Here is a 24437-nt window from a genome sequence, read left to right on the forward strand (position 1 = left end):
AGGGGGAAACTGAGGCAGGAGGCGGAGGCAGGGGGGATTTTGTGTGTTTAATATATTAATGCCTCTAAGGAGCAGGCAGGACGTGCAGGCAGGTGCAGGCAGCAGCTCCCTGCCCAGCCTGGCACCCAGGAGGGGTCCCCATGACCCCTCCTCTGCCAGCCTGGCCCCAATGACCCCTCTTCATCCTCACCACGTAGAAAACGTTTAGAAACACAGTTAAAATCCAAAGGGGGATGAGGGTGGGGGGACAGGGGCCCCCCGACTCCTACGGCAGCTTGGAGGCACCGCTGGCTCGGGGGGCAGTGCCAGCCCCCCCTGTCCTGCAGGGACACAAATGGGGACGTGACTCAGGATTTGGGGAACATGGAGTTCCCACCCCCAAAAGAGGGAGGTGGGTGGTGGTGTTGGGGTGGGACAGGGAGGGGACAGAGGCAGCACCATCCCGTGTGGCAGAGCCTGGTGGCACAGGGTGGGGGTACCAAGCAGATGGGGACACGGGTGGCCTGGGTGTGGTCTCTCTGGCCCCTCCCCTAGCAGGACAGTGGCTGGGCAAGGAACAGAGGCCGGAACACGTGAGACGAGTGGGAGGGCTGGTGACAGAAAGGAATCGTGGTGGTGGGATGAGACGGTAGTGGAAAGGGATTGTGGTGGGGTGGAACAGTGAAGGGACACGATGGTGGCAGGAGAGGACGGTGGTGGGCTGGGACGGTGGTGAGAAAGGACAGTGACAAGGCAGGATGGTGTGATGGCTTGGCAGTACAAGATGGGACAATGACAGGGTGGTGGGAGGGTGGAATGGGAATGACAGCGATGGGCTATGTGGAATTGTGGAGGGATGAGATGGCAGTGGGATGGCACAGCGATGGGGCAGTGATGACAGAGGACGGTGGTGGGAGAAGACAGTGGCCGGGCAGAACAGTGGTGGGCTGCGACGGGTGATGGCAGCGGTGACCCCACCATCTCCGCACCCCCCGGGATTTGCCCCCCACTCTAGGACCAAGCGACCGCCCCCCCACACTCACTTGACATTGAAGACCATCAGAGGCCGCTCCTCCCGCTTCTGCCAGGGGCTCTTGCGGTCGCCCCCCTCGTCCCCCCCGTCGCCCGCCTCGGCCAGCGCCTCCTCCTCGGGGCTGGTCAGAGAGTCTCGAGGGGCTTCGCTGGCGCTGCTGCGCCCGCTGCCCCCGCCTCGCCGTCCCCCGCTGCCCGCTTCCAGCAAGGGGGCCAGCGAGCTGTCCTCGGGGGAGGCTGCGGGCAGGGGGGGCCGGGGCCCCCCGTCCTCCTCCCCTCCTCCGGCGGCCCTGGGGAGGCGGGGAGGGGGCGCGGGGCCGGGGCCCCTCTCGCTGCCCTGCAAGTCGATGTAGGAATGCCGAACCTGGGAGGAGCGCCCGTCCAGGGACACGAACCAGGCTCTCGGGGGTGGCGGCCCCCCCAGTTCCAGGAGCTGCTGCCCCGCCAACGCCTGCAGCTCCCCGTTGAGCTGGGCCACCGCCGACCCGTCCAGCAGCACCGGGATGGCCACCGAGCCACTCACCGATTGGGGGGCACGAGCCCCGCCCCAGTTTTCCCCTTCCTCGAAGGGCTGCCCGGAGGATGGGGGGGGCGGGGGCGCGGCCGTCGCCGCCGTCGAAGCGGGTCCCCCATCGGCTTCGGGGGGACCCTCGGGCTCGCCGGGGGCCAGGCGCATGTAGCGGGCGGGGATGAGGAGGGTGGGCATCACCCCCCGGTAAACATCCTCGGGCCCCCCGCCCCGGTCCAGGGGCCCGCAAAGCAACAGGGGGCCGGGGGGGGCCAAGGAGGGCGGGCGCGGGGGGGGCTCAGGCAGCGGGTGCTCGGTCGGCTGCGCCCCGTAACGGGAGAACGAGGGCGAGGGGGGCCGCGGGGGGAAGGCGGGGGTGCCCCGGGGGTGCTCGTCGGGCGGTTGCAGCCCGTCCACCGAGCGGGCGGCCCGGAGGCCGAAGGCTTCGCCGGGGCGCCCATAGTCCTCGTGGGCCGGGGGCTGGCGGCGGCGGGGGGCCAGCGTGGCGGCCGGAGCCCGGGGGCCGGAGCGGAGCGGGGCCGGGGCCGGCGGCTGGAAGAAGTCCGGCCGGGCGGGGGTCAGCTCGCGGGTCGAGGGGGGCAGGCTGGGGGTGGGCAGGTCGGTGTCCCCCCCCGAGGAGGCGGTCTCCAGGTGGCTGCCCCCGCACAGGAGGTCCAGCTGGGACACCGAGGTGGCCTGGTCCCGGCGCGCCGCGTCCAGCGGCCCCGGCAGCGGCAGCTTGCGGTGCTGCGCCCGCGGCTTCAGGCACCGCCGCCTGCGGGGAGACGGCGGCACGTGGGGTCGGGGGTTCCCCTGTTTCCCCCCCCCTCGCCTGCTGGAAGGAGCTAGAGGAGAGGGCTACGTGGGGCTGGGGAGTGGTGTCCACCCTCCCAAGCCAGCCGTAGGACACCCGGGGGTTATGGAGATTGGTGTCTGGCTCCCAAATCCAGCTGAAGAGCACCTAGAGGTTCCACAGGCTGGTGCCTCCTCCCCATAAAGAACTGTAGGGCATTTGGGGGTTCCAAGGGGCGGTGACGCCTCCAAAATGGCTACAGAGCACTCAAGGGTTCCAGGAGGGTGGTTCCCCTTTGCCATAGTCAGGTCTAGGCCATGGGGTGGTTCCCCCCTTCCTAAAGCCAAATATAGGGCACACAGGGGTACCAGGAGGATGCTGCCCTCTCCCCATAACCAGTTATAGGGTGCCAGGAAATGGTCCCCCACAGCTATGGGGCACCCAGGGGTTACAGGTGGGTGCTGACGCCCATTCCCACATGGAATTTCAGGTTCTGTTCCCACCCCCCACTATGGTCAGGACACAGCCGGTGCTGACCTGCAGTAGTAGATGAGGAGGCAGAGGAGGATAAGGACGAGCAGGGCCAGGGCACCCAGGATGGTGAGGAGGAAGATGGTGTGGTAGGTGGTGATGTCTGTCACACCCGCTGCCATCGCCACCAGCCCTGATGACAAGAGGGTCAGAGGGGGAGCCCCACCGAAGAGTATCCTGCAGGCCTTACTGGGGTCTTACAGGGCCCCCAAAGAGCCCTGGGACAGAGGGGCAAAGGGAGCCCCCCCACCAGAGCATTCCAGGGGGCCGCGATGTCCCCCCAGCCTCAGACAACCCTGGGGACAATGGGATCAGGGAGCCCCCACCCCACCAGGAACATCCCAGAGTGGTCCCAGGCAGCCCTGGGACAGGCGGGTTGGAGAGGGAAACACCCCCAGGTGCTGCCACCCCCTCCCCAGGCAGCCTGTCCCCAGAACCAAGGGACACAGACTGGGAGGGCACTCACAGGTGTCACCTCACCTGTGCTGGGGGAGGGCAGAGCTGCTGCCCAATATCCCAGCTGGGACGAGACGAACGTCCAGTACAGCTGCCGGCCTTCCTTTCGGATCAGCCCCGTCCCGTTACGGACCCACAGCCCTGTGGGGACACACCGGGCTGAGACCCCTCGGACTCATCACACCCCCTACCATCCCCCTGCAGGAGCGGTGTCCCCCCTCTGCCACCTCCCAGTCAGCACTCACCGCTCTTGGGGTCAAACCTCCAGGCTGGCACACTGGTGGCCACCACGGCCGCGGCGTCGGGGGCCAAAGGGATGGAGAGGTGGACGGGACCGGCCAGCGGCACCTCGGTCCCGTTCCCGGTGAACAGGTGGACGCTGACAGCCGCCACCGGCGCCAGCTCCAGCCAGGTGCCATTGGCTGCGGGGACAAGGACGGGGACATCCCTAAGGGGGGGCCACATGGAGTGTGCCCCCCACTCCCCAAGTCCCCGGTGTCCCCCATACCGCTGCCGTCCTGCTCGACCCCGAGGAAGGCGGGGAAGGCGCGGGCCAGGCTGGGGCCGGAGGCGGTGGTGAGGGACGCAGCGAGCTGGCTGTAGGTGGAACTGCGGGGCAGGCGGGCTGCCCGCCGTGGGAACTGCGCCCACGGCTGCCCACGGCCACCTGCGGGGACACGGCGGTGGCAGCACCTGGGGAGGCTGGTGGTGCCACCCAGCTCCAACCCTGAGGCTCAGCTGGGAAGCATAGGGCAGGTGGCAGCACCCGGGGGGGCTGGTGCTGTCACCCACTGCCATCCCCATGGTTCAGCCGGTGGGCACAGGGTGGGTGGCAGCACCCAAGGGGGCTGGTGGCGTCACCAACGTGTCTCACCTGGGGATCCTAGGAGGATCTGGACCAGGTCCTCGTAGAGGATGAGCGTGGCCGGGCGCTCTGGGACCAGGTAGAGGCTGATGGAGGCGTAGACTGCAAGGGCAAGAGGGGGTGATGGAGGACCCCAAACTACACACAATTGAACCCCAAAAATACACACACACTCCTCCTGGGTCTGGGATGGGGAGAGGGGGGAGATGGGGTCTGCAGAGAGGATGGGGAAGGGGGAGACAGCAAGGGGTGGTGAGGTGCATTTGGGGACAGGGACAGGAGGAACAGGTGGAGGCAGGCAGTGGGCAGGGTGGGGGCACTCCCTCCACAATCCCATCCATGCACCCCATCCCTATCCGTGTATCAGTTCATCCCAGTACCCCGCATTCTCCCATTCCCCATCCCCATCCTGTACCCCATAATCCCTGTACCCCCATTCCCACCTCTCCAGCTGAGTGCTCCCATGTGTGCCATCCCCCCCAAGCTGACCCCTCCCATTGATGCCACCCCCAGCTTCCCCTGCCCTGGGATGGGATGGGGGAACTTGGGGGCCACCACGACACGGTTGTCCCCTCCCAAAGGGGCCAGACCCCTCCCAAACACCGTTCTGTAAAGGACCCCCTACACTGAAACCCATTAGGGCTCCTCTGTAAGGGGGTCCCAGTTAGGAATTTAAGACCTCCAATCAGACCCAGAACCCTCAGGAAGGGATTGGGGATTTCCCATCACGGCTTAAATCCCCTTAGGAAGGGATTGTGCCCTCTAGTCAGACTCAAAGGTCTCAGTAAGGGACTGGGGACCCCCAACCAGAGCCACCCAGGAAGGCACTGAGGTCCACCCCCAGGTTGGGGGTCCTGGTGACTCACGTGGCAGTTTGGTGACGCGCCAGGGGACGGAGGCGGTGACGTATCCGCGGCGTGCGGCGGTGACAAGCAGCCAGGAGCCCAGGCGATAGGGCACGGGCAGGACCCCGGTGCCCGTGTGGTCAGTGGTCCCGGCTGCCAGAGCGCTGCGGGCGCCGAACACGTCCAGGGCTGCCTGTGCCAGCGGGACCAGCGTCCCGCTCTCGAACACCTGCACCCGCAGCAGCACCTCTGCGGGGACACGGGCGAGGACACCGGCATGGGCACGGGCACGGCACCCCCACAGCACCACAGGGGACAGGCTGGGTGGGACACACGTCGGGAGTCACAGCCACTAAGCCAGCGGGCACAGCCACCATCCCCGGGGGTCATGGCCACCATCCCAGGGGTGTCATGGTCACCATCACAGCCACCATTCTGGCGGGTGATGGTCCCCCAGCAGGTGGTGGGACCTGTCCCTGTGGATTATGGTCACCATCCAAACAGGATAGTGCAACTTGACAAGTCACAGGCGCGATCCCAGAAAGCCATGGGCACCATCCTGATGGGTCACGGCCACCATCCTAGCAGGTGGTGAGACCCATCCCACATGCCCACCATTCCCAGCAGGTCACAGCCAGCACCCAGGTGGGTCACAGGTACCCACGTCACAGGTGGTCCCCAGCAGGCAGCAGGCACTGTCCCGAGGTGGTGTGAGCATCACTGCTATGCCCACCCTGTGCCCCTCGAGGGAGCTCCTGGCCCCAGGGTGCCATGTCCACAGGGTGGGTGCACCCAGTCACGTCACTCTCAACCCCCCACCAGAGGCCACCCCCAGGGTGCCGCTCACACCTGTCCCAAAGCCAGGGGGTCTCGACCCCAGCAGCCCCACCAGTAGCAGAGAGAGGGATTCCCCCGGCAAGTCCCCGCTGCAGGGCCCGGCTCGAGGGAGGGGGGGACCCTAAACCCCCGTGTGCCCCCGGCCCCCCCGAGCCAGCGCCATCCTGCGCATGATCCGCAGCCCTTGGCAGCGGTCCCGGCTCCGGCGCCGTCACCCAGGCAACGACCTCCTTCATCCCGCGCCCCGGGGCTCCCGCCCGGCCCCCCGCAGCTCCGGCCCCCCGGAACCCCCCACTCCACCAGGCACCCCACCCCGACCCACCCCGGCCCAGATGCGGCCCAGATGTGGCAATGGGAGAGGGGGGGAAATTCGCAGCAGCTGCTCCAGCGATGCAAAGGGGCGGGGGGGGCGGGTTTCAGGAATGGAGAGGCTGGGGGTGTCCCCCCGCATGGCGGGGACAGCCGGCACCGGCGGGCAGCAGTGTCCCCGCGGCCACACGCCGGCCACCCGCAGCTGCCGTGGGACAGCTGGCACCAACCTCGGTGTCCGCTGGGGAGGGGGGGCCATGGTGTCACCCCCAGCGCGGGGGCACAGCCATGGCCGTCCCCACTCTCTGTCCCCCCACCATCAAAGGGTGCCAAGAGGGTGGTACAGCCACCGCGAGGCACACTGGCTCCCCAGTGCCTCCCAGTCTGACCCCAGTGCCTCCCAGTCTGACCCCACGGTGCCATGAGGCGGGGCAGGGGGTGCCAGGCCCTGGGGTGGCAGTGAGGAGCCCTGCCATGTCTGTCACCCAGCGGGGACAGGGACGGTCAGGGGTGACGCCAGCGGGAGAGCTGAGCCAGCACAGACAGGATGGGTCAGGGACTTCCCCTCACCCCACAGCCCCCCTCTGACCCCCGGGCACGCCTCACCCTCACAGGGGCTCTGCCAGGAGGGTTTAGGGTGCAGGAGGGGGTCACAGGGAACCACGGGGACCCCAAGGCCCACCCTGCCTGCTGGCTGCATCCCCCACCATCCTGCTCCCCAGGTGCTGCTCAGGACCCCCCTGTCCACCCACCATCATGCACCCCCTGACCTGGGACCGCCACTCCCTATCAGACACCCTCAAGCTCTCCTCAGGACCTCCACCCACCCTACTGCACCCCCAAGCTCTGTCCACGATCCCCACCCAACTTCCTTCACTCCCTGGTTTGTGACGCCCACCCACCATCATGAATTCTCGGCGCTGCCCCGGACCCCCCCTACCATCCTGTACCGCAAGGTCTGGGACCACCCCCACCCTCTCGTGCCCCCCAGGCTCTGTCCGTGACCCCCACCCAAGCAGCTGCACCCCCTGGCACTGCCCAGGCCCCCCACCCATCACCCTCTGCCCGCCTGCGGCCAGAACCGCCCGGGGAGAGGGAGACAGACAAACATACGGGGGGGTGCAGTCGGAAAGACAGAGCCGGGAATGGACGGAGAATGGACAAGGGGAATGGACGGAGGCAATGGACGGGGGGTGCGGGCGCGGTGGGAGGGGAGGGGGTGTGGGCAAGGATGGGAGAGCCCGGGGGCGCCGGGAGGGGATGAGGGTGTCGGGATCGTGGAGATTCGGGGCGGGGGCGGGCGGGGATGGGGGTGTGGGGGCCGGGGGATGCCGGGGAGTGTCGGGGCGGGGGTCGGGAGTGGGCCGGTGCTGCTGAGGGGGTGACGGAGCCAAGGGATGCCAGGGGGGATGTCGGGGCCGGGGTCGGGCAGGGATGTGGGGGCCGGTTCTGGGATCGATCAGAGGGTGGTGCGCGGGGGGGTGATGGGGTTCAAAGGATGTGGGGGGGATGTCGGTACGGGGATCGGGCGGGTATGGGGGAGTGGGGGCGTTGGTCGGGCTGGGGTGGTGGAGGGCAGGGGTTGGGAGCCAAGCGATGCCGAGGGGATGTGGGCGCGGGGGTCGGGCGGGGAGGACGGCGGGGGTGTTGCCGGCGGCGCCCCCCGCCCCGCACACAAAGGCCGCTCTCACCGTGCGCTCCCGGCTCCGCCGCGCCCCGCGCCCGCCGCCCGCCCGCGGCCGCCAGCAGCAGCAGCACCGGCAGCGGCGGCAGCGGCGGCAGGAGGCGGCGGGGCCGCATGGTGGCTCCGCGCCGTTACCCCGCCATGCCCGGCCCGCCCGGCCCGTCCGCCCGCCCGCCGCGGGGACCGGGCTCCACCTGCCGGAGCCGCCGGGCACGGCCGCCCAGTGCCCACCCCCGGAGCGGCACCGCCCCGGCACCGGGACCACCCCCGGCACCGCCCCGAGACCCCCAGACCAACCCCCGGCACCGCCTCAGACCTCCGGCACCGCCCACTACAGTGCCCCGGGACCCATCGCCGGTACCGCAGCAGACGGCAGCACCTCTCCCCGGCACCTCTCCGGGACCTGGACCTGGACGCGGTACCGTCACCGGCATCCCGAGACTGATCGTGGTATCGGCAGCGGCATCTCAGGACCCACCGCCGACATCGGCACCGACCCCCTGATCCACCTCTGATACTGCCTCGAGCCCCGGCTCTAACCCCGGTACCGATCCCGACACGCTGTACCCACCCCCGGTACCGCCCCGAGACCAGGACCGGGACCCGGCACTGCAGGACTCACTCCCGTACTGGCACCGGCAGCTTTGCACTGCCCCCGGTACCGCACAGGCCTCCCGGGACCCATTCCTGGCTCCACTCCAAGTCCTGGGATGGGGACATGGTACGGACACCGTCATCCCGGGACTGACCCTGTACCGGCACCAGCATCCCAGGACCCACTCGCAGTACTTTCTTGAGCCTCAGTGTCGACCCCCGCCCCCGGTACCGCAGCGGAATTTCGGGACTGGCCCTTGGCACTGCCTCGATCCCCTGGTCCCATCCTTGGGACTGATCCCGTTACCGTGACCCAACCACGGTACCAGCATCGTCCCCAGCACAGCACCTAGCACAGCACCAGCCCCCCGGGACTGACCCCGGCACCAACTCCCCACTGCCCTCCCGGGACACCCCACAAGTGCACTCGGAGGTCCCCAAAAGCCTCCCTGCCCCCCTGCTGTGCCCTGTCCCCCTGCCAACCCCCCCCCAGTGCAGGTCCGGGGGGACACAACCACACTCCCATGAGCAGCACCCGAGGGCAGGGCGGGATTTATTGTCCGGGAGGAGCAGAGCGGGGCTGCAGTCCCACAGCACTCGGGGGTGCTGGGGAATGGGAGCTGGGTGAGGTGAGGCACGAGGTGACCCCAGGGACTCCGCTAGTCCTGGGCACTGCCAGGCTCCTGGGAACTACCAGGCTCCTGGGCCCGGCCGGGCTCCTCCTGCGTGTCCCCCTCGGCAGGCGGCCGCGTCCTCTTGAAGAATCCCGTCTGGAAGTGGACACAGTGACAGTCGGGTCCTGGGGGACCCTGCGGCACCAGCCGCAGGGATCCCACATTATCAGCCCCCCAGAGATCCCTGTGGCACCACTGCAGGGACCCCATGACATCATTCCCGAGAGACCCCCTGGCACCAGCCTCTGGAGACCCCAAAGTGTCACTTGCCTGGGACCGTACGGCATCACCCGTGCTGCTGTCCCCCCATCTTGTCCCACAGCCCCCACACCCAGCACTGTGTCCCACGTTTCACGGCCCCTCTGGTGCCAGTGACGCCCCACCACCATTGTGGATGCCCCCAGTGTCCCCCTGTGCCCACTCACCTTCCACATGAGGAGGATGAGGAGCGTGAGGAGCAGGAGCCCGGCCAGGACCCCCAGCACCACCCACCACACTGGCACAGCCCCCTCGGCCCTGAGGCTGGCGCGTACCACGCGGGTGTCAGTCTGCAGAGGGACAGGTGGGTGACACCGCTGCCACCAGGCCTGTCCCTGTGTCCCCACACCCACGCCAGCCTTACCTGAGCCTTGCCTGTGGGCAGGACCCGGGGCTGGACGCGGTAGGGCATGGCCGAGGTGCTGAACCACGCTTGTGACTGGATGAGGAACTGCGTCAGGAGGTGCTCCCGCTAGGGACAGATGAGGGGAGACGCGGGGGACACATGGGAGCTGGGCATCAGGGGTGCTGGCACCACACACGGTAATCCCAGGCTGCTCTCGGAGGACCACCATGCAGGAGGGGACATTGCAGGGGTGCCCTGGGGCGACAATGCCACCTCCTCCCCTCTGTCCCCAGGAGGCGACAGTACCTGCTGCAAGGTGTCCATCCAGAGCAGGGCGTGGACACTGACCAGTGCCCGCTGGTCCTTGCCCAGGCTGGGCACGTGGCAGATGATGTCCACGCACGTGGCATTGTCACAGTCCTGAGGGACACGGTGGGTGTTGGGGGCCCCCACCCTTGAGAACACTCCCAGCCCAATGCCCACCATGAGCTGCAGGTCCCCAGGGTCACCTCAGGGATGCGGCCCCCACCGTGGCACCCCCAGCCCTGCACCCATCACAGCTGCAGGTCCCCAGGGTCACCCGCTCACCACACGGACGAAGTCCCCCAGTCCGGCCGGGGGCGGCTCCGCCTCCCGGCGCTCCCGCTGGTGGCTGCCGTTCCCGGGCGCTGCGGCCGTCGGACTGGAGATCCCCAGCTGGAAGGGGACACAAGGGTGACATCCAGCTCCTTGACATGGCCCAGCGCCCGCGGACAGCGGTCCAGCAGCCCCTACCTGGGCGGGGTTGAGGGCGGGGTGGTGGGAGCAGTTCAAGCCCCCCTCGGTGCCCAGCTCCAGCAGGTAGAGCAGGACACGGTCGCCCAGCAGGTGGGGGATGGCGAGGCTCAGAGTGACCCCGCTGACGGTGCCGGGACCTTCGTTGTGGAGCTGCGGGAGGACGGTGGGGTGATGCCCAGCACCGGGGGTGACGCCGGGGAGGAGACAGAGGGGACATCCCCTGTCCCCTCGGCACGCGAGTGCCGTGTCCTCCTACCTCATAGACGTGCTCCACTTTGATGCCGTGGTCCTCGGGCCGCTGGCTGCCCTCCACCCAGTGCCAGCTCGTGGGCAGCACCGTGATGGCAGGCAGGGAGTTGCTGGTGGGAGAGAGGCGTCAGTGTCCCCCTTTGTCTCTCCATTATCCCCATGTCCCCCAGCCCTCACCCTCGCAGCTGCATCTCTGCCTCTGCCTCCACGGGCACTGTCACCGTCACCGACGCGTTGCTGTGGCTGAGGCTATTCTTGCTGTGGGGACACAACGAGATGAGGGATGGACACTGAGTTTGGGGACATGCTGAGGACGCTGAGTCTGAGGTGCCGGTGTCCCAGCAGTGGGTGGGGGACAGTGGCACAGCAGGGTATCACCTCCGCAGCTGGAGGTGGAAGGTGATGGCATCCCCCATGTCCTCCAGCCCGGACACGCTCAGCTCCATGTCCACGGTGATCTAGGGGACAGCAGAGAGGGCCAGGTGGGTGACCAGCCCCAACGGGTGACAGGCACAGCAGGGGCCCCCCATCCCCTTACCCGGGCCCCCGCTTTCATGGGGTTGCCCAACTCGCAGAGCACCACGTGGGTCCCATTCTCCTTCTTGGGGTTGCAACTCAGCTTCTCTTGCCCCTGGGGTGAGGACATGGGATGGGGACACGTCATGGACCCTGCCATGAACCAACCACACTGGGGAACTGCATGAGCTGAGGGCAGGGTTTGAGCCCCACACCCTGGACACCCCTGAACACCCATCACCAGTGGGGACCCTGTGGAGAGAGCTGGCCACTCAAGGGCAGGACATGAACCCCCCCAACCCAGGGTCCCTGGGCACCCATCCTCACCAGGCAGCCCCGATTTGGGTCACCCCCTGAGCTGGGCATCCCCTGACACCCATCACCACTGGGCACCCCCATGGAACGTGACAGCCACCAAGGACACAGTTTGAGCCCCCGCTCTTGTCATCCCCAAGCACCCATCAGCACTGGGCACCCCCAAAGAGAGTGACGGCCACCAAGGGCAGGCCATGAGCCCCCCCACCCCAGACACCACCAAGAACAGAATAGGAACCTCCCCAATCCCGGTCACCCCTGTCACCCCCCACTCGACACCCACCGGGATGGTGCTGCGGGCAGCCTGGTAGTGGGTGCCGGGGGGCAGCTGCACCCTCAGCTCCGCCTCGAAGGCGCCTTCGCCCGCGTTGGTGGCGTTGGCGCGCAGGGACAGCGCGGCCTCCGCCCCGATCAGGAGGCGTTGGCTGGGGCTGGGGGACATGGGAACAGGGCTCAGCACCCCGCGGGGACACCGAGCGCTCCCTCACCCCCCTCCCCCTAATCCGGTGCTCACGTGTCGGCGGCCAGGTGGAGATCGGGGACACAGAGGTTGTCATCACCACAGTCCTCCAGGATGAGGTGGGTCTGGGAGGGGGACGGGAGGGGACAGGGAGGGGACAGGGAGACCCCCCCATCCACGGTGAGGTGTGGGAGGGGGAGTCATTTGGGACAGCAGGGGGTACGGGGGAGACATCCCGGGGAGGGATTGGGCTGGTGGAGGGGCCAGAGGGGACATCCCTGAGGGAAGATTTGAGACAGTGCAGAGTAGAGAGGGGACCGGAGAGACCGGGGATGGAGGGGCCAGAGGGAGGTGACATCTCCGAGAGGGAAGAATGGGCACAGCAGAGGGGATATCCAGGGGCACGATTGGGAACATACCCTGAGACATGCCAAGGAGGGAGCAGGGACAACAGGGGGACATCCTGGGGAAGGATTGGGCATGGCAGAGGGAACAGAGGAACATTCTCGGTTTTGGGAATGGGGACAGTGCTGGGTACAAAGGGGACATCAAAGGGAGGGTTGGGGACTGAAGGGTGAGCACAGAGGGCAGAACAGGACGGACATGCCAGGGAGTGGCAAGGACAGTGTGGGGGCACATTCCAGTGGAAACTGGGGACAGTGGTGGAGAGGAACGGGGGCAATGTCCCAGGGGGGTGTTGGGGACACTGGCACAGGCTGGGGACCCCGGAGCTGAGCACACCCAGGCTGGGGGTACCCACATGTGCCCTGGCCCAACTGTAGGGCTGAGCTCACCCCCTATCACCATGGTGACATCACCCCATAGCCATGTCCCCCCTACCTGTGCCTGCACCAGGGTTTGCCCGTAGAGCACCAGACCCGGAGCCTCTCTGGGCAGCGTCAGGGACACGCTCAGGGCCACCGGGCTCAGCTTGTCCTTGAACTCGGCCTTGTCCTGGGGACACAATGGGCAGAGCGCTCTGGAGAGCACCCCGTGCCCACCCCAACCCAGGGCCCCCACCCACCGCTGAGCCCATCCCTGTTACCCACCCTTCTGGCCACTGTTATCCCCAATTCCTGTCCCCAGCCCTGTCCCCATCCTGGCTGGAGATGCCACATCCCCATGCCTGTCCCCCACCCTCCATAGATTGTCCCCGCCCTCTGTCGCGCTGTCTCTGTGCCCGTACCCGCAGGTAGGCGGTGAGGTTGCTGCACACAGGAGGTGTCCCCGGTGCCACCACCAGCTCCTCCTGCCAGGACGATTGGTGTCCCTGCAGCAGCAGGACCCTCCGCGACGGCCGGGGCTTCAACCTGTCCAGTTGCAGCTCAGCCTCCAGGTCTGGTGGGGAACAGAAGGTGGCACTGGTGACACCCGCGGTGGCACCCTAGCAGTGCCCGTGTGACAGCGGTGCCCTCCGAGTGACACTGGCACTCACGGATGCTCTGAGGGAGGTGCTGGCCCTTCACGCTGACACAGAACACCACGTGGAAGCTGCGGGGAGACAACACAAACAGGGGATCAGAGACCTGTCTTGTGCCCACGGCGGTGTCCCCATGACTGTGTCCCCACAGTAGTGTCCCCACCGCAGTGTCCCCACGGCAGTGTGTGTCCCCGTGGCGGTGTCCCCTCACCAGCTGACACGGACACTGGAGTCGGGCAGGTCACAGTCCAGGATCTCAGGGTTCAGCCCGTCGGGGACACTCAGCTGGGTCTGGGCCACCACCACGGGTAGTCCCCTGGGGCACGGGGACATTGCTGAAGTGCCAGGGGACCCAACAGGGAACCCCGGGCCACCGCAGGGACGGGCACTCACTGGTACACGGCCACCTTGGCCGCCCCGTAAGCTCCCACGAGCAGATCTGCAGGGACAAGCAGAGGGTCAGTGCCGGGGTGGTGACATCGGGGTGGCGACATCGGGGTGGCAGGGCGGTGTAGTGCTAGGGCTGTACCCGCGTAGCCGTTGCCGTCCAGGTCGGTGGCACCACGCAGCGCGAAGCCGAAGGCGGCGGGCCCGGGGAAGGGGCTGTTGAGGCGCTGGGTGGGCACCGGCGCCAGCCCCTCGCTCTGCCCGCGGAAGATGAAGACCTGCCCGCTGCTACTGTCACCCCCCTGCGGGGCTCCCACGGCCACATCTGGGGACAGAAGGGACGTGAGTACCCACCCGCGTTCTCCTGCCTCAGTTTCCCCAAGGCGCGGCACCAGAGAGCGGCACATCCTCCTGCCCGCCCCGCCGCGCCGTCACCTCCGAAGCCGTCCTTGTCCAGGTCCCCGAGGCTGGCAATGGCGGCGGCAAAGCGGCCGTAGGGGTGGGTACCCGTCAGGGTCTGGGGGGGCCCTGCGAGGGGCTGCTGTCCCCGCCCCAGGTAGACGTAGAGGCGCCCCAGTTCGCTGCGCTGCCCGTCGGAGCCCCGGGCCATGTACAGGGGTGCGCCCACCAGCAGATCGTCCCGCCTGTGCCCGGCGCGGGATCAGCGTCAGGGTCGCAGGTTTGGGGCCGGGGGCCACCCAGCGGTGTGCCAGGCACGGGGCAGCACCCCTGGGTGTCCCCACGGAGAATGAGGGGACGACTGTCCCTGCTCTCACCCGTCCCCATCGACATCAGCCACTGCCACTGTGTGTCCGAAGTACGAAGCCACCTGGAAAGGGTCCGGGTAGAGGGTGGCACCGGGGGGTGCCAGGGTCACAGTGGGCGGGGGTGGCTGGGGTGCTATGGGATGGGGGCAGGAGTGCTGTGGAGCACCGGGGGTGCTGGGGGCGGCACAGGACAGGGGTACCTGCTCGCTGGCGATGCCCCGCAGCAAACGCAGAGTGTCCCCCGCAGTGAAGATCTCCACCTGCCCAGGGCAGTGTCAGACGCCAGGCGCAGACCGGACTGACACATGGTGGTGTCCTCTGGTGTCCCCTCGGCCAGGCACCGGCACTGGGCACCTCGCAGCACTCACCTCACCTCTCGTGTTGCTCTTGTTGGGGACTCCCACTACGTACTCTGCGAGGGATGAGAGCCCTAAGTGCCCCCATTGGGACATTGAGGGGGGCACGGAGATACCCACGGCCTTGGGATGGGCACAGGGATACGCCTGGTGCGACTTGGGGGCATGAGGGCACAGAGATGGATGAGACCCCTGAACTGGCACAATCTGTCCAGCCCCCTTGGGAAAGGAAGCAAGGTCACTCTGGAGCACCGGGGTGCCCCAGGCCCATCAACCCCTGCTCCCTGCACCCCCGAGCCCTACCTTTGGTTTTGGGGTTGCCATCAAACTCGCCCACAGCCACCGAGTATCCTGCAGGGAGATGGGCATTGGTGACCCCGGGGTATCCCAGCAGGAGCTGACGGGGGGCGGGGTGCCCACGCCCGCTGCTCACCCCGGTACCCGTCCTCGTAGGCCCCAGACACCGGCTCCGTGGGGCGCCCGGGGCTCCCCAGCCACAGCAGGGAGGTGCCGAGGAAGCGCCTGAGGATCTTGTCCAGCTCCACCGAGTACACGAGCCCTGGGGGACATCGCGTCGGGGAGCACCAGCACTGACGGGGCACCCACTGCCACAGGCAAGGCTGTGACCCTGGGCTGCCAGTGCCACTGCAGGTGGCACTTATAGGGTACCCCATCCGGGTGCCCTCCCCCCGCCGTGCCCACCCGAAGAGAGCACCCCGGGAGCACCAGCCAGGGTGGCAACGCCGGCAGGAAGGACTCACCCGTGAAATAGTACCCGCCGGGGGCACCCAGCACCAGCGTCCCGTCCTGCGGGAGGAGCTGGTTCAGAACTACCCCGGGGCAACCTGGCATCTCCCCAAAGCATCCTCACACAAGTATCTCCCACCCCAGTATTTCCCATCCTGGCATATTCCAGCCCAGCATCTCCCATTCTGGCACCGCCACCCGAACATTCCCCCCACTCCTAGGACCTCCTCCCCGAATTCCCACTCCAGCATCCCCCGTCTCAGCATTCAACATCCCAACATCCCAAAATCCCCCTCCGTGACACCCAGGTACCACCCTGGCCACACCCTCTGCATCTCTACCAGCACCCCATGGGCATCCCGAGGGGCACCCCGGCTGCGCCGCCCCCCGATTCCCCCAAGGTGTCCCCTGAGCCCTGAGAGTCCCCCAAGCCCCTCAAGTCCCCTCTCACCGGGGTGACAGCGGCGCTGAAGCCGATCTCGCAGTAGCGCTTGTCGTGCACTAAGGGCACAGGGCAGGGTCAGACAGACGCGTGGTTGGGGGCACCCCCCGCTCCCCGGTCCCCCCTCACCGTAGTTCCTCTGGCGGTAGGTGCTGGCCATGGTCTGGTCGCGGCAGGGCGAGTACCAGACCGTGCGCCGCTGCCCCGGGCTCCACACAAAGCAGGTGCCCGTCGGGGTGCGGAACGCCTCTTGCTGCCCCTCTATCGCGTTCCAGTGCTGCAGCGGGGCACAGACCTGGGCACGGCGATGGGACAGGCTGGGTGCCCGCCCCGTGGCCACCCATGGCTGCCTACATCTCCCCCAGATGCACCCACCACCAGTTTGCCGTCCCAGCTGGTGACGGACGCTCCCAGCCACTGGTCCGACTTGTAGGTGTGGAGCTCCAATGCGCCCTGGCTCTCGCTCTCGTTCCCTGGGAGAGCGGGACAGGGGGAATGTGCGGGTCTGCCACCACCACCCTGCCCACCTCCCGCCCCACGGCGCCCACGCACCTGCAGTGTCGATGGGGAGGGGGTGACAGGGAGTCTTGTCGGGGGGCCAGGAGCAGAGGAAGACGGCGCCGGGCTGAGCCACGCCGGGCTGGGAGGTGTTGGCACGGGGGGCCCCCACTGCCACGCTGGGCCTGGGGGGCAGAGCGGGTGTCAGGGCCGGCGGGTGTGTGCGGTGCTCGACCCCGACACCCGGTGCCTCCCTACCTTCCCTCGCTCATGTGGAAATCCAGGGCGAAACCGAAATAGCTGCCGGCGGGTCCCTCGTAGATGGTGGGGGGATCCTGGAGAAGCCCCAGTGTGGGGGGCAGGCGCAGCCCCCCGAAGAACAGCAGCACCCGCAGCAGCCCCATCGTCACCCGAAAATGTGGCCACAGCCCCCTTCCCGAGGCATCCCTGGCTTATCTCGGGGGACGCAGCTGGGGACGGGGTCAGCAGGAACGGGGAGCACAGGAAGGGCCCCCCCGGACCCACAGAAGCACATCCGCTTATGCAGGGAGCTAGAGAGGTGCAGGGGAGACAGATGTGGCCGGAACAGCGCGGGGGACAGGAGGTGGCAGTGCCACCGGGAGACACGGTGACGGGTGGGGGAACATGGCCACAGCAGTCTGAGCTTATCGCCCGCCGGGGCCGCGGCACTCTCGGAGAGGCTATTTCGGGGTGCAGGCAGTCGCTACCAGCGGAAATGTGGCAAGGACGGGGGAGGACAGCAGGACACAGGGCCCCTCCACCGCCCTCGATATCCCTCTGCAGCCGGATGGAGCTGACAGCACCGAATCCGCCCGCACTGGTCATCACCCCCTGCAGTGTCCCCTTCCCTAGGGCAGGGGCACCCCAAAACCCTGCCAGGGGAGAGGCAGCACCAGCGCTGTGCAGGGCAATGGCTCTGGCAAGAGACTGGGGGCAGGGAGGGGACAGCCACAGCCAAACGAACACGGTGTGTTCTTGTCCCTGTCCCCGTGGAAGGCCTGTGGCAGCGGCGAGGGCTCAGCCCTGCCCGGACAGCAGCATTGGCCCCTGAACGCACCTGCAGAATTAATTTAAACTCTATTAATTAAGGACTCTCAGGCTGCTCGAGATCTCCGAGGGCTCCTCGTGCCAACCGAACGCCGGTGGCAGGGAGAGGCCCCAGAGCATCTCCTTGGGAGCTGGCCCGTGTCAAATGGGGCTTTTCTCCTCTCCTGAGCTGAAGCTGCAGGTGGGAAGCAGGACAGGGCAGTTGGGGGGTCTCGAGCCAAACGGCACCTTGGGCCCTGACAGGGGACACAATCCCCGGAGCGGGGTCTGCTTGGGAGCAGCCTTGCCCTGGAGCAGCTGCAGCTGGAAGAGAGCAGCATTTGCCCAAAGCCGTGGCAGAGCACCGAGGGATGGGAAGGGTTTAGCTGAGCCCGTCAGATCCGTGCTCTAGGAAAGGACACCGGACTCAGGGGCAGCTGCTCCTCCTCGGGAGGTCTCGTCCCCAGCTGGCAGCAGCATTTGAACCCAGCTGAAGCCCACACCAGACCCCCCTCGAGGCAACTATAATTCTTTTTTGCGCCCAATTACTTAATTTTCTGTTTCTTTCAGCACTTCTGCACGATCCCTCATCAGCCCCCTCCTCCCAGGGCCACCGCCAGAGAAGGGCAGGTGGTACCCTGGACCCCGACCCTGCTGGCATGCAGGGAGCTGGATTTTTTCCTTTAATGAAACCAGGCCTTTGGTTAGGAAAAGGAGAGGCTGGTGCTCTACACAGCAGCTCCCCACCACCACACACCAGCACGTTGTTTTTTTTCCACAAATCATTGGTTTATTAGAAAGGTTTTTTCCCTCATTTTACAGCATATATATATATTTATATATATATCTTATGTGACAAAGTTAAATACAGTCTGTTTATGCTCGTTAAGTAATGACAGGTTAATTATTTTAGCACTATCCTGAAGTCCAAAAATAATCCCTGCCCACAGCGTGATGGGGCTGGGGCACGGATGGGCCCTACGAAACTCGTCTCTGACAGTAACACTGAACTGTTTGGTATTTACAGGAAATTGAGTCCCTTTTTTGTGACTGCTGTCACTCTGACCTGCTCCAAGTTCTCATTTACACGGTGAGGGAGCTCAGGGGGTTTTGATCCTTTAACTCTGCCTGGTCTGGTGCTGCACTCCAGGAGGGGACAGGGAAAGGGATGGGGATACTGCATCCCCACACTGCTCAGCAACCCCTCCCTGCAGGGGTGGTGACCCAAGGGTTGTGACACCTGCAGGGCCCTGTGAGTGGGGACAGCAGCAGCTCATCCCCTGCACTGGGATGGGGAAGCTGAGCTGGGTGATGTTGGGAGAACTGGGAAATCCCTTGTGGACTGAGCTGGGGTAACCCTGTGTGTGGAATGGGAACTGTCCCAAGGCTCCTCCTGCACCAGCAGGGTGTGCACATTAGTGCTTCCAAAGCAGGGGAAAAAGGAAGAAGGAAAAAAAAGGGCTCTCGATACTCTGGGAGGACCCTGAATTCCTGCTGCTCCCCAGGCTGCTCCAGTGCCCATTCCTATGGCAGGGAGGAATGCAGCATTACCTGCCAGAGTCACTGCTACCCCCACACCCCTCACCTTGCCCAAGTCTCACCTGTTGATTTTTTTCTTCTGCAAAATTCTAAATGAAGATTTTTTTTTGTTTTTACATTTTATAGTACATAAAAACTTCAAAAATACATGAGCTTGATAAAATATACATGCTTAGCTGTTCTGCATCTAGCTTAAACTATAAATTGAACCTTTACAAGTGTCTTGGGTCACCTACAGCAAACATATTTACACAGAAGCCACCAGAACAAGTACCACTAAGAACTGGCTGTAAAAAATATTATTGCGATATACTACAAATGTAACCTTTGATAGGAGCTACAAAAAGCAGCATCTTTGTTTACAGAGTTCAGTGCAATTCTTTACATTAAAAAAAATCCTATAAATTAATAAGGAAACCATCAGTGTTACAGAGGAAAGAACACGCTTGACATCCTGGCTGCGTTCCCCTGTCCTCTGTATTGCTTCAATTCCTAACAGGATTTTCCTTCTCTCTCCCATCTCAGTGCCTCTTTCCCAACACCACAGAAGATGGAATTCAGAGTGATTTTTTCCCCCTTTCAGGAGAAGAGTGGTCAAAGCCCAGACTGGAATCCCAATACCCGACCTGAGAACCTCTCTCCAGTCCGGGATATCCAGGCATGGTCCTGGCGCAGGAGAACGCGATTGCAGGATGGAGAAGGATGGGAGCTCTGGGCACACACACAGAGCTCCTCCTCCTCTTTACACTAAGATCTTACTTCCACCTTTGCTACTCACACCAAGAAAACCCCACATGTGCAGTGGCAGGGGCCAAGGAACCTCCTGCAATGCCTGAAAACTGAGGCCTCCAGCCCCTCTGCAGCTGACAGCTCCTGATGTTCCATAGCCAATTACAAGCTGGATTCAATCATGCTATTTTAATTAGATGACCTCATTAAAAGGATTTTCAGAGATCCTATTAGTGTGTATGAAACCTCATTTATCATATACAAGGTGGCAGAAGGAAGATGACCAAGTGTAAGAATTCAAAGGGGAAAAAAGCTTTTCCAAGTGTCTCGCTGTTCTAAAGGTGAAATGGTTCTTCCGGAGCGGTGCTGCTGCCTGCACAGTCAGAGCGAGACATCGCTGGGATACAGCCAACAACAGCCCAACCCTCGAGCCTCCGGCTTCTTTGGCTGCTCAAGAGTGAAAGGAAATGCTCAGGCCTCACCTGCCCACTGGCGTGACTCCGACCCCTTCCCAAAATGCCAACTATTCTCCTTCCTCCGAGGTTCCTTCATTTTGTCCTTCATGTTCCGTGGCTGGGTGGATGCTGTAAGTCCTGTCCTGAGAAAATGGGGTGCAGCAGGGGGTGGAGGTGCAGGGCCGTGGCAGCGGCGGCAGCTGCAGGCCTCGGAGCCAGGAGGGTCGGGTAGAGAGCGTGAGGGACAGGATGGAAGGTGAAGGGGCCCGGGTGGATGGCAGATGCCGGAATGATGTGGATGGGGTGACTGGCCAGGAACGTGGCGGGGTGCCCCGGAATAATCGAGTGGGTCAGGTGGGACAAGGAAATGGGTGTCAGGTGTGGCTGGGGGATGTGGTGGACCTGAGCGAGGGGCTGTGGGTGCGGGTGGGGGTGGATGCCAATGGCAGCGGCGGCAGCGGCAGCATGGTGCTGCAGGATGGCGTGCTGCACCGTCGTGATGGACGTGGCTGACGCCGCCGCCGGCTGCTGGATGTGGATGGGCTGGAGCGCGGGCGCGGCCGGCGCCAGGGCGGCCGAGGCGGGGAAGGCCTTGACTTGCTTGGCCAGCAGCTGCTGCTGGATGTGCTGCTGGGCAGCCTGCTGCAGCTTGCTGTATTTCTCCATCTCCTCTGGGGTGAAGGTGATGGGCTGGCTCTCCAGTGGGGCTAGAGAGGAATCTTCTCCCCCCTCCCGATCCCCTTCCATGCTCGGCTCCCCACTCTGAGGCACGTAGCCAGGAAAGCGCTCAACATCTGGAACTAAAGGCATCATACTGGTTTCCACTGGGACTGGCTGGTTGCCCCCGTCGATAGGCTCCAGCCCATCACCATCGCTTGGATCCGAGAGGAAGTTGTGTGGCATGACCAGATCTCCAGAGCCAAAGCACTCAGGGAGCGCAGGCGTGTCTAAGGGAAGGGATGGCATCTCCACAGAGGCTTCATCACGTTTCTGCTCATCCAGAGGTTTTTCCTGAATTACCATCACCACATCTTCCAGGAGAGACTGGCCAGCCAGCTGACCCTCCTCCATGCCTTGGGAACCATCCTCAGCATCTGATAGCTCCTGCTCCTCGCCCCTCTCCAAGCCAGACTCCTCGTATCTTTTGGAGTTTGGTTTCCGAATGGTTGGCAACTTCCCAATTAAGGGCAGAACTGGTTTGTTGCCTAAAGAAGGAGGCAGTTTGGGGCCAAAGTAGCCCTGGGGAGGATCTTTGAGCTTTATACCCACCTTGTTTGCCCCTGATAGCATCTCATCAGTGACGCAAGGCTTCTTCTCAACCTTCCTGGACTGCACCTTTTCCAGGAGCAGCTTGGCAGTGACGGAGTTCCTCTCCTCAGGACTGCAGTCCCCTTCCGAGGCCCGCCCTGTGCCAGAGCTGCTGCTGTTCTGGGACAGGGACCCAGATCCTTTCAGATCCTCTCCTTTGCCATCCTCCTTCTTCAGCAGCGACCCTTCACCTCGGCCTGTCCGGAAATAGTGAGGAGACTGGGAGCGATAGATCTTGGACCTGATGAAGTCCCTTCTGCCAGACCTTCTCTCCTCGGGGCTCTCGTGGCCCCTCGAGCCCTTTCGTGACAGGGACCTCTGCGAGTGGCTGCGGGTGCTGCGGCTGCGGTCCCGGCTGTAGCTGCGGCTACGCTTCCAGCTGCGGCCCGTCACGCTGCGGCTCCTCCTCTTGCTCCGACTGCGGCTGCAGCTGCTGCTGCAGCTCCTGCCCCGGCTCCTTGATCTCGACCTGTCTCGAGGGTGGGTTCGGCTCCTGGACCGACTCCTGGACCGGCTCCTGCTCGAGCTGTAGTCGTCTTCTGATGAGGAGTATTTGCGCCGCTTCGAGCGGTGGTTTGAGCTGTTGTAGTCGGAGTCATCCTCGGAGTCCTGGGAGCGCTTGGAGTGGCAGCGGGAGCGGTCGCTGTAGTCGCTGTAGCTGTCGTCCGAGTAGCTCCTGTGGCGGCTGTAGCGGCTGTGCCCCGAGGACGCGTCTGAGCTGCTGGAGTAGGACCTGTGTGAGGAGTGCCTGCGGCCTGAGCGAGAGCGGCTGCGCGAATGCTCGCTGCCCGAGTCGTAGTCATCGCTGTACTGTGATGGGGATTTCTGCCGGCAGTGCTTGCTGGGGGAGCCCTCGTCACTGTCGTAGTCGCCGCTGCTCTGGCGGCTCCGGTGGCCGCTGCGAGCCTGGGACAGAGCTGGGCAGCGCCTCCTTGCACCAGGCACCTGCTGCAGCTCAGCCTTGTGTCTTTTGCTGCCGTGCTCTTGGCAGGAATTACCTCCATCCTCTTTTTTACCACTGCTTCCCTCCTCAGCAGACAGGGATTTCCTCTGAGACTCCTGGGAGCATCGCTTTTTCTTCTGGAAATGGCTGCAGTCTTCAGAAAGTTCAGGTTTCAGTGCCCGGTCTGACTCCATTGAAAGGGAGGATTTACCTTTTTTGTGCCTGTGCCTTTTCCTTTTCTTGGGTTTCTCTTCCCCCAGCTCAGCTTTCCGGGCCTTCTCCTCAGCTTCCTCCTTGTGTTTGCGTTTGTGTCTGCTGGACTTTTTGTGCTTCTTTTTCTTTTTGTGTTTATGGGACCTTCCAGATTTACTTTTACCTGTTATACTCTTACTGCTGTCCTCCCCCTCTCCCTTACCTACACTTCCCAGACTGGACTCCTGCTTGCTCTGGGATTTGTTTTCCATTTTTTGAGCAGAACTGTTCCCTACACTTTCAGCCTCCTTGGTTTTGCTCACCTCACCAGATTCTGTGCTCTGAGTGTTGTCTTTACAAAGACCCCCTGGATCCTTGGACTTTTCTGCCCCTTTCCCTTTTGCATCCTTGTTACGGGAGAGCTTGAAGTCGAAGTACAAGGGGTTGCAGCTGTAGGACACAGAGGGCTCAGCTTTGGTGAAGATGAGCAGCTCTGAAGGCCACTGCAGCGTCGTGCTCTCATCCTTACTCAGAACAGGGAAAAAAGGTCCCATGGGATGCTTTGGTCCCTCAGAGCCATCTCTGCAGCCCGAGGCAGGAGGAGGAGCTTCTTTAGCAGCGTCTGGCTCGGGGGGATTGCTCTCTGGAAGGTGCTTGTTATCCTGTGTATTTTCACTCTCTGGGATGTCTTTTTGTTCTGTTTTGCCCTGCTGAGCTGCACTTTCAGTAGTACTCTGCTCCTTCTGCTGACCCGTGCTCTCAGCAGCCTTTTCTGTGTGCTTGCTAGGTTTGCGTTTGGGGGGACTCCCCTTTTTTACTTCGCGCGCGTTTTTTTTGTTCACATTTTCTGCTTCCGTTTGCTCAGTAGCCTTCATGAAAAGCAGGAATTGAAAGTTGGGCTTTACTTTACAGTGGGCCGGGGGGATGTAGTGGTAATACTCTGGTTCCACGGCTGTTGGTCCATCTTCTCGCCTCATCTTCTTCAGTTTGGATAAGGTGCTGGCCAGAGCCCCGCTGTCCTTGTCATGCTGGTCATCATCCTCTGCCTTGCCATCAGAATTATTGGTGCCTTCACCCTCCCCAGACTTCTGCAGGCTGCCAGCCTCCGAGGACCCCTTCTCATCACCTTTTGCCCCATCTGCAGAATTGGACTCGTCCACGTGGTCCTTGAAAACAGAAGCAATGGTCTCCAGCTTCACTGGGGTCTTCTTGGCAAAGGAAAAGGACACCCCAATCTTCTGGAGTGGAGTTCCCAGAGAGCTCTTAATGCCAAAGCTGATGGCCTGTGCCCCCTGGGCAGGCGTCTGGCCTGGCACCACAGTGCCTTGTCCAGTGTTCAGGAAGCCTCTGTCCGTGGTCATCTCTGTGGCCTGGCCAGAGCTCGTCTGGATGAAGGAGCCGCTGTTGGCCGCGGAATCATCATCGTCTCCACCTCCTTCCTCGTCCACAGCCACCGTGGTGGTCCTGAACATGGGCCCACTTCCAGGAGCACTGGAACAGGGGAGAGAAAAAACACAGCTGACTGGTGTCCCTGGCTCTCTGCAGGAGGATCCATCCCTCAGCGGAGACAATCTAACGC

The 24437-nt window shown here is 64.1% G+C and overlaps 3 protein-coding genes across 11 annotated transcripts in view; all 3 read right to left on the bottom strand.

Moving 5' to 3' along the window:
* Nucleotides 1-28: 28 nt before the first annotated feature.
* Nucleotides 29-8015, bottom strand: FAM171A2 (family with sequence similarity 171 member A2). Its single transcript, XM_088179804.1, has 9 exons — nt 7847-8015; nt 5031-5258; nt 4174-4266; nt 3808-3966; nt 3545-3721; nt 3324-3440; nt 2850-2976; nt 1023-2294; nt 29-320 (listed from the first exon to the last, which is right to left on the bottom strand). Exons 1-9 carry the CDS (start codon nt 7953-7955, stop codon nt 266-268), a joined length of 2337 nt encoding a protein of 778 aa, XP_088035930.1. The 5' UTR covers nt 7956-8015; the 3' UTR covers nt 29-265.
* Nucleotides 8016-8958: 943 nt separating this feature from the next.
* On the bottom strand, nt 8959-17049 carry ITGA2B (integrin subunit alpha 2b). Its single transcript, XM_088179802.1, has 30 exons — nt 16904-17049; nt 16700-16830; nt 16523-16620; nt 16277-16442; nt 16157-16206; nt 15720-15765; nt 15392-15517; nt 15262-15309; nt 14971-15014; nt 14803-14862; nt 14612-14664; nt 14271-14479; nt 13978-14160; nt 13842-13887; nt 13660-13764; nt 13464-13519; nt 13215-13366; nt 12869-12982; nt 12083-12153; nt 11852-11999; nt 11276-11368; nt 11116-11195; nt 10915-10995; nt 10745-10847; nt 10486-10638; nt 10300-10407; nt 10018-10131; nt 9730-9837; nt 9533-9655; nt 8959-9203 (listed from the first exon to the last, which is right to left on the bottom strand). The coding sequence occupies exons 1-30, from the start codon at nt 17047-17049 to the stop codon at nt 9093-9095; spliced, it is 3126 nt and encodes a 1041-aa protein (XP_088035928.1). The 3' UTR covers nt 8959-9092.
* A 2466-nt stretch (nt 17050-19515) lies between these two features.
* The window catches only part of GPATCH8 (G-patch domain containing 8), a 54544-nt gene continuing 49622 nt past the window's right edge, over nt 19516-24437 (bottom strand). For all 9 annotated transcript variants that reach the window (XM_088179793.1, XM_014884806.2, XM_088179798.1 and 6 more), the window contains one exon: nt 19516-24349. In XM_088179793.1, coding sequence (XP_088035919.1) covers nt 20521-24349 — 3829 coding nt within the window. In that variant the 3' untranslated portion in view covers nt 19516-20520. The remainder of the gene's footprint in view (nt 24350-24437) is intronic.

The sequence above is a fragment of the Sturnus vulgaris genome, chromosome 27 (genome assembly GCF_052056855.1).
Source record: "Sturnus vulgaris isolate bStuVul1 chromosome 27, bStuVul1.hap1, whole genome shotgun sequence".
NCBI classification, from domain to species: domain Eukaryota; kingdom Metazoa; phylum Chordata; class Aves; order Passeriformes; family Sturnidae; genus Sturnus; species Sturnus vulgaris.